A 10,122-nucleotide genomic window follows, 5' to 3' on the forward strand; every position below is an offset into this window, starting at 1 on the left:
TTATTTTAAAACATTTTATAAAATAGAATTAAATTAGTAAATTTATAATAAAAAACTAATAATAATTATCGAAGTATTTTAAAAATAAAAACTATAGTTATTTAAAACTAAGTACGAAGTTATAGTTTATATAAACTATAAGAACTTTATAAACTTTATAATAAATAAGAATTTAAATAAATAATAAGTTAAATAGAGCGAATTCTTATTTAAATATAATTTCTAAATTATTTACTAAAAAAGTTTAGAAAATAGTAGGGTAGACGCTCTTAATAAAAGACCTAATTATAAAATTGCGGTCCCCGAAGAGATATAAGTTATTTTTAAATAAAAAAAAGATAGTAACTATATATTAATTACGAAGCTTTTTATAATAACTAAAAAGATTAATATTAACTTAATTAAAAAAATAACCTCTAAGCTTATTATAAAAATTTATAACGTATTAATATACGGTTATTAAAGAATTACTAAAATATAAAAACGAATTTACTAATATTATAATAAATCCGCTATATATATTAAAATTATAAAAATAATTAAAAACTATATAACTTATAAAAAAAAATAAAAATAGCTCGTATAAACTTTATAACGAGCTATAATTATTATAATTACTTATAAAAGCATAGTAATTAATTATATAGGACTTTATTATTAAACTATTAAAATCTAAAGAACTATTTACTAAAGTATAGTATAATAATATTTTAATTATAATTAACTAACTTACTAAGTTTATATACTTTATTTTTTATAAAGAATTTAGTACGATAAAAAACCTAGTATACGTATTTACTAAAGCTATATTTTTAAACTACGGTTTACTAAAAAAAATTATTTTTAATAAAAATAAGCTATTTATTTTGAAATTTTAAAAATCACTAATTTTATAACTTAGTATAGACTATAAACTATTAATAATATTTTATTTATAAACTAATAAATAAATAAAAAAGATTAACTAAATCCTTAAAATATACCTCCGTTATTATATAAACTACGACTAGGATAATTAAGTAGTACTTTTATTAATAGCTTAGTTTATATATAATAATATAATTAGTAAAAGTATAAAAGAATCCCCGTTCTATTTTAACTACGGATTCTAATTAATAATATATAAAAAAGTATAATAAAAACTATAAGCTATAAAAACTATAATAAATATAAGTAAACTTAAAGAAATCTATAAATAAATATTAATAAACTTCGAATTCGTATAATAGTATATAAAAAAAATATAGTTAAATTAAAAATTAGAAAACTATTTTTAAAAAAGGGGGATAGTACCTATCTCTTTTACTATAATATTAAAATAGAATAACTAAATAATAAATTAAATTATAAAAAACTTAAACCTTTTAGAATTATTAAAAAAGTCTAACTAGTTAATTATAAATTAAAATTATTAAATATAATATAATACTACTTTATTTTTTATATCTTATTACTCGAGCTTATATTAAGAGGTTTATATATAAAAGATTATATTATTATTAAACTAAACTAACTAAAATATAAAACTAAACGAATTATTAATTATAAAATAAAAAATAATAAAAAAAAATACCTTATTAAATAAAAAAACTACGGATATAAAAGAAATATATAAAAACCTATTATAAACTTTTAGAACTCTTAATAACTTCTCGAGGAGTATTAAAATTAAAATTAAACTTAAAACTCCTAGTTATTATAGCGTCTTAATTAATAATTTTAAAAGTATTATTAACTTATATTTTATAAACTAATAAAAAAGTATTTTTAGAATCTTTAAAAAACTTTTTTAATATAATCCGACTCTTTTTAAATACTATTCGTTTTTAAGAACGAAAACGTTTTAATTTAAATAATAACTTATTTAGCTTAGCTTAAGCTTATTAATAAACCTTAGCTTTTTTTTATAACTCCGTAGCTCTTTTTTAAAACTATAGCTTTTTTATTTTATTTTTATAATTAAAATAGTTAAACTCCGTTATTAACTAACTAATTATACTTAATTAGCTAGAACTTAGTAAATAAAAACGTAATATTTATAAATATAAATAGTATTAATAAACGTATTATACGAAATACTTAAATAATAGTATATTTTATAAACCTCGGAATTAAAAAGAACTAAATAATAGACCCCCCGCGAGTAATAATTTAAATAAAGTATTATTTTTATACTTTTATTAAAAAAACGAATAATATATAATAATTTATAATAAGACATAGCTATTAAAAATCTTAATTTTTTAATTTAACCTAATATCGTATTAGTACATTTTAAAAAAGAAAATACTTAATAATTCCCTAACTTAAAAATAAACGACCTATTTATAGGCCTAGAGGATTAGACTTTTAAAAAAAAGAGCTAAAGTTTTAACTTAATACGTATAATAAAACTAGGGTCCCGCCCTACAGGACCTATAATAACTACTATATTATATATATAAAAATATAAACTTAAAATAACTCCTCTTAAAATAGAAGAACTATAAATAAGTTACGTAACTACGATTATATAATAAAATAAAAAACGGATATTTATAAATAAATAAAACGGATAATTATAAATAAATAAAATAAATAACCGTTTAGTAAATAATTAAATAATAATAAATAGGAAGATTATAAAAGATATATGTATAAATAAGACTTATATATAATATAAACTTAAGCTGGGCTTAAAAATAAACTTTTTATAGCTTTTTTAATAATTAACTTAGTATTAAATCTTATAATTACTTTTAACTATTTTTATTAAGAACCTTTTTTAATAAAATTATAATTAATTACTAAAGCCTTATTTACTTTACGACTTATAAATATAGTTTTAGAAAAGCTATTTATAATTATAATACTATTTATTTAGTCCTCGTAGCCTTAACTTTTATTAATATACTTATTATAACTAACTAGTTATAATATTATTATAATAAGTTAAGGCGTTTTATATATTTATATTATTTTTTTAATAATAAATTTAACGCATTAAGTTAGCGAGATACTTATAATAAGTATTAAAAGGGTAGAAGTTAAGAAGTTAAGTAGTTAATTAATAAAAAGAGGTTATAAAAATAGGGTTACGTAACTCTTACTAAGCTAACCGGGCCCTTACCGAGCTAATATACCTCTATTACTACTACTTATAAGTATATATTTATATTTTTATTATTAATTTATTTACTTATTATTACTTAGGCCGTTTATTAATTTTATTCTTTTAATTATTAAAAACGTATAGGGTATAAAGGACTCTCGCAGTGCGGTACTTTAGAAGAACTACTAATACTTATAAAAGTAATATTAAATACCTCTTTTAATTGGGTTAATACGGCCTTAATTAACGGAGTTATGACTAAAAGGAAAAGAATAATATTAGCTAGATTAGAAAAGTAAACTTCTTAATCGTTTTATATTATTATATTTAAAAATAAATTATTAAAAAGGCTCTAGTTTAATTTTAAAAAGTATATATATAATTAAAATAAAAATCCGTACTATTAAACTCGCTATTTTTAATTAGAGCTTTTTTTTTTATATTTTATTTTAATTAGCCCTCTTATAAATATTTATACTTAATTAGCTTTAAAAAAGAATTATTAAAACTAATTACCCTACTCTATTCTAATTATTCCCTAATTTCTTTTTTTCTAATTTTTTATAAAAAAAAATTATTTTAAATTAGTTTTAATTACTATATATAATTAATTATATTAAGCCCTCTATTTACTTTCTTTTTTTATAATTACTTTTTTTATTTTTTTTACTTTTTTTATTAGCTTTATTTAGTTCTTATCCTATTCCTCCTTAATAATTTCCTAATCCTAACCTTTATTACCCTAGTTCTTTTTAGCTTTTTTTATTAATAATAATATTTAAAAAGTATAAGCTAAAGTTATATATATAGCTTTTACGATTAGGTTATTATATTAATTAACTTATTATTTTTTTATATTTTTATTAATATTAACTTTAGTTTTATATATATTACGATATTATAAAAGGTTTTAATAAAACTTAGTTAGTTCTTAACGCTAATATTTATTATTTTTTTATACGGCCCGATTATACTTAAAGAGCGTACGTTTAATAACCTTTTATTTTAACTAAACCCTTAGTATTTTAATTAGAGTTTTTATAATAGGGCTATTTTTATTCCTAATTAAAATATTTAAAAAACTACTTTTTTAATTACTTAAACTAGCTTTATTAAAAGCCGGGCTAAAGTATAATAATAATTTAAGTAGCGATATATTTAATAAGGACTACGTAATTTAACGGGTCTTAGGGATATTAATTAAGTATATAAATTAATTATTAATAATAGTATTTAAATACTAGTTAATAACTTTTATTAGTTTAATTACTTATAGAGTCCGATTAAGGCTATTATTTATTAAGGATCCCTAAGTATTTTTTAGTATTTTTAAGGATTGAGATAATAAAAACGACTTTTTAAGGATAATAAGCCCTTATTTAAAGCTATTAATTATTCCTTTTATTTTTTTAAAATATATAAGATCGATTAGAGTATAATAGCTATAATTATAAAAGTTATAAATTTTTAAATCCTAGTTAGTAAATTTAAAGCTAAGTAAATAAGAACCGGACTTTTAAAAAGTTAGTATTTTAAGGGCGTTAATTATAACGTAATTAGAATTATTTAAATTAATATAGGGCTTATTTTTAGAGTCCCGATTATATATTATTTTTTTAAAAAACCTACTTAAGGGAGGTCTTATTATATTAAAAAAGTAATTACTATTATATTAAAACTTATAATTAATTTATTAAGTTTAAGCCGTGTAAAGCTTATTATTAAATAGTTTAAAATATTTATAAGTTATTTAATATAAATTATAAATTAAATTAAACTAACTATATTAAACTATATTATAAAACTACTTAAGTATATATAAACTATATTCTTATTTATTTAGTTATTATACTATAAGGATTACATAAACGTTTATATTAATTAATTATTAAATATAAAGAGGTATATTAATTTAATTATAAAAAGCCTTTAGTACTTAGATATTATTAATAAATATTCTTTTTAAATACTTAAAAGCTTATTTTAAATCGTATTAATAAACTATATTATTTTATTAATTAATAATTATTCTTATAAAATAGCCTAAATCGTTAGCGTAAAAAAGAAAATTACTAAATATATTAAAATTCTAATTTTATATATAGTTTTTTAGGTTTAAGGGTTTAGGGTAGGGGTCTTATTTAGTTTAAAAATACTCTTTTATCTTTTTTTAATTATAATTATATTACGTACTAAAGCGAGGTTTTATATTATAACCTTTATTATAAATCCGATCTTATATTTTCGAATTTAATTTTTACGTAATAAGCGTTTTTAAAAATTATAGTAATTAGTTAGGACTTCTATTATTTTATAATAGTTCTAATTTATTTAAGTTTTTTAGTTTTTTAAACCCTTAAAAGCCTCGGGGTATTAATTAAAAAAGGGAAGTACGTTTTTTATACCGAGCTAATTAGAATAATTAAATTCGGGAGGGGTTAGGATTATTTAAAAAAAGCTAGTTTATTTAAGTACTAAGTTTAAATAATAGTTAGTATATATTTTATATTAATAGTTCGTATTAAAATTAACGAACTAAGAGTTTTTAATATCTATAATAATTTTAAGGTTAGTCTTATTAAAAGTAATATATCTATTTAGATCCTATTTTTTTAATTAGTATTTAGTATCGTTTTCGAAGCTTTTTATTATAATTAGACCCTAAATTCGCGCTACGTTCTTTTTATTATTTAGTTTAAAAAAAGAAATAAGAAGTAAAGAGGTTATTATAAATAGCTAGGTTAGTATTTATATAATAAATTAAAAAATAAAAATTAGGGGAGGTTTAATTAATAATAATTATAAAAAAGTAGTATTTTAAATTTAAAAATATAAAAGAAGGCTAAAGAATATCTAAGTTAAAAACGGCTATTTAATAATAATAATAATAATTAAAGAAAAAAAAAAAAAAGTTAAGTAGCTAAGTAAAAAGCTATCCTTTTATATTAATTATAAAGTAGCCTCTATTAATTAAAAAAAAAGGCGCTAAATTATGAATAATAAAAAGGCCCCGATCTATAATTTATTCTTTTTTTTTTTATATAATAATTATAATTTAGTATTAATTAGCTAAGAAGCCTATAATACTTTTTTTTTTAATACCCTAAGTTTAAGGGGGGGTATATAGAGGCCTTTTTCTAATCCCTCTATTCTTTTTTTTTATTTCTTTTTTTAAATAATAAATTTTTAATTATAATTATCCTTTTTTACTTAATTTCTTTTTTTTTTTTTAATAATATAATCTACTTACTTATTATATCTAATACTTTAGTTATTAATAACGTATATTAGATTACTAAACTTACTCGTTATAACGTCCGGCTTTAGTAATATTCTTTTTTTATTTTTAAAAAAGCTTATTTTTAAAAAATTTAGAGCTATAAGTTTTAAGAAGTTAATAAAAAATAAACTATAATAAGTATTATTCTATTCGATCTTTTTAATCTTAATCCTAATTTAACGTTCCTCTTTTTTAAATTTTTAAAATTACTAATTAGTTAACTCTTTTTAAATTAGTTAAAAAGCTTTATACTAAATTTTATATCGTAAATCCTTAGTTTAATAAATATATTAAAAAATAAATAGTTTAGAAATTTTAATAGTTAATTACGAATTAAAACGTTATTAAAAAGTATGTTAGTAAACTAAGTATTATAAGCGGATTATTTTTATAGAGTTATTAAGTTTTTATTAATTACGATTATATTAATTATTTTACCCCTTTATCTTAGTAATTAAGTAAACGAACTCTTATTATTAACTTTTTACTTATTTAAGTTTATAGCGTTTAAAATACTATATTTTATAATTATTATGCGTAGTTTTTTTAAAAATATATTAGTTTTAATATTAAAAAGCTAATTAAAAAGATAGTTCCTTATTTTAAATACGTTTTTCTACTAAATTACTTTAATAATTAATATAATAATTATATATATTTTAAAAATAAGAAATATTATTTTAAAAAGAGCTAGGGTTAGTAAGATATTAAAAAGTCCGGGGCCGATCTTAAATAAGGTTATTATTATTATTATATAATAAGTAGTAATAGGGTAGTATTTTTAATCTTAGTTAATATTAAAAAAGTTAAGATTTTAGTTTATATAGTTTTTAATTAAATTAAAGTTATTAAGGCTAAAGAGGATAAGTATAATTCTATTTTTAAAAATACCCTTTAATATACCTTATTAAGGATTATACGTTCGTAATTTATAAAAGTTATTAATATTTAAAAATAAAATAAGTAAAATAAGAGGCTACGTAAGCTAAACTAGATTTTAAATAAGTTTAAGTAAATAGGGAACTAGGTTTAGATATTTAAAAGGAGGGGTAGGGTTTTTTAATATAATTATATAATTAATAAATAGGGTCGTCGGGTTTTTAATTATAATAATTAAAAAATAATTCTTTTTTTTTTATTATCCCCTTATATTTTTATTTTAAATCTAAGTAAAAAAATAATTAGAAAATTAATAAGATTTAGTAATATCTTTATAAAATAAATATTTAATAAATAAAATTCGTAGCTTATATTAAGGATTAGTAGTAATAGGGGGTAATTTACCCCTCTTAAAAGGCTTTTATTTATAATTAGGTTTACTTAGTAAAAGGTTAAGTATCCTCGTTTTTAAAATCTATTATATTATTATTATAATTAAAAAGTAAAATTATAATATTAATTATATTATTTTATAAAAATAAAAAGTTAGCTAAATTAAAAATAAAGTTATTATAAAAATTAGCCTTGTTAAGTAATAAGTAGAGGCCTTTTAAAAACTTTAAGAACTTTTTAAATCGATTATTAATATAAGTAGCCCCTATAATTAGGTTATTAATAAACGTTTTTAGTTAATATAATAACCCGTTCGGAGTAGCTAAGTAAATATAAAAAGGTCCTTATTAATAGTAGTTAAGTTTTTTAAAAATTAATATATTAATCTTTTATTAAATATTAAAAATAAGAACTAAATTACTAAGTTATAATTTTATTAATTAAAAGGAGTACGAGGAGTTAAATCGGTTACGGGTTTAGGCTTAGTATTAAGCGATTTTATTAGCTATAGTTTTTTAATTATTTATTAAAAAAGTAAAAGCTTATAGTCGGGCTTAGATTTCTTAATTTATTATATATACTTTTTCTTAATTAAGTACTTTTTAAATTACTATTTTTTTTTAATTAGGGTCGTTATATAATAACTATAAATAAAATAGAACGGTATATAACTTAATAATATTTTAATAATTATCCTATTTATAAAAAGGGCTATAATAAGTATAGGTTTAATATCTTTTTTTTTCTAATTTAATTAAATACGAAGTATATACGTAATAAGTTAATAACCCTTTTTAAAGAGCTCGTTAATATAAAAGTTATAAGCTAATATAATTTTTTACTAAGTACCGTATTATTAATTAAACTAAGTAATAATACCTATATTTTCTTATCCCCCGTTAATAATTAGAATACTATAAATCTTATAATAATAAATAATATCTTTTTAAATAAACTTTATAATATTTTTTAACGTAGTATTTATTATAATCCGTATTTCTAAGTACTTTATAAATTTATAACGTACTTTAATAACTTTTTATTTATTTATATACTAAACGTTTAAATAGATCTAAAAAAAAGGCTTATAGATCGGAACTATAAATATATAAGGGTCGTTAAAACGTTATAATTTAGCTTTTTAATAAGCTTCGTAAATTATAATTAGCTCCCGGGCCTAAGTATATATTCTTAGTTAGTAATATCGTTTTATAAAACGGAAATAAATAATCTTTTATCCCCTATACCCGGACTTATTATATATTTTATTAATTAGGACTACTTAGCGGCGCTTATTATTAATTATTTAAATAAGTTAGGGACGGGTCTTTATTCTTTATTAAAATAGAAGTTTATTTTATATAATAAATCGTATTACTATTTACTTAAAATATCTAAACTAATTAAAAAGTATACTAATTAGCCTTTTTAAAATAAAGAAGAAATAAGTAATTTATTTTAAAAAATCTAACTATTATTCGTTTAATACTAATAAATTAGCTAAAATATTTATTTTTCGTATTTAATTAATAGTAATATTATTATAGCTATGTACTATAATAAAAAAGTTTTTTATAACTCGTATTTATAAGACTTACGTATTAATAAAGTTCTTAATATCCTTATTAAGCTCTATTTTAACTAAGTTAGATTAGTTAGGGGGTTTTTTTAAAAAGCTATTTACTATAGTATTTTCTTTTTATTAATATATTTAATTTTAAAATTAAAGAGTTTAATTTAAGAAAGTTAGTATATTATTATTATTAATAATAAGTTATTCGTAGTATTATTAATTTAAATAATTAGGACCTAAGTATTAGTTTTTAATAAGAAGTTAATCCTAAATAGATAATTATAAAAATGCTTTAAGCTTATTAAAACGCTTCGTATTTCGAGCTTATTAAAGTTATAATTAAGCTCTAATTTACGCTATATCCCGCTCTTATATTAAGTAATAATATACTTATTATTAATAATCTAATTAAGTATATTACCCTATTTTTTAATATTAGTATTTATTATAAAGATAATCCGTCTAGTTTTAGTACTATAGTTTAATAAAACTAAAATAGGGGTTATAATAATTACCTTTTTAAGCGTTTTTATAGCTTCGATTTATAATACTCCCTATTTAAAAAATTAGTTTTTACTAAGTAGAGAATATAACGGGGCTATTATAAAAAAAATTACTTAATCTAATAGTAATAAAAAGTAATAATACTAAAAAACGATCTAATTTCTAAGACATTTAAGTATTTTATTTATTTAAAAATCTTAAGAACTTTAATTTAATTAGGCCGTTTCTTTTTTATTTTATAAAAGTAACTTATAATAATTATAAATAGTTAGTATTATTATAATTTCGCTCTAAAAATAATATAACTAACTAGCTTAATATTAACTAAGACTTAATTAATATTCTAAAAGTACTTATAAACGAATTACTAGATCCTAAAATAATTAGTTAGGTACTTATTAT

The 10,122-nt window shown here is 17.9% G+C and overlaps 1 protein-coding gene across 1 annotated transcript; it reads left to right on the plus strand.

The window, feature by feature from the left end:
• Nucleotides 1–728: 728 nt before the first annotated feature.
• On the plus strand, nucleotides 729–878 carry CCOS01_06483 (uncharacterized protein; the record flags this gene model as incomplete). The annotated part of the gene is made up of 1 exon (XM_060454651.1): nucleotides 729–878. A coding segment is annotated over one exon (150 nt), but the record flags the coding sequence as incomplete, so codon positions are not given.
• Between the last annotated feature and the right edge of the window lie 9,244 nt (nucleotides 879–10,122).

The sequence above is a fragment of the Colletotrichum costaricense genome, assembly GCF_030867565.1.
Source record: "Colletotrichum costaricense strain IMI 309622 chromosome Unknown Scaffold_6.1, whole genome shotgun sequence".
In the NCBI taxonomy this organism is placed as follows: Eukaryota; Fungi; Ascomycota; class Sordariomycetes; order Glomerellales; family Glomerellaceae; genus Colletotrichum; species Colletotrichum costaricense.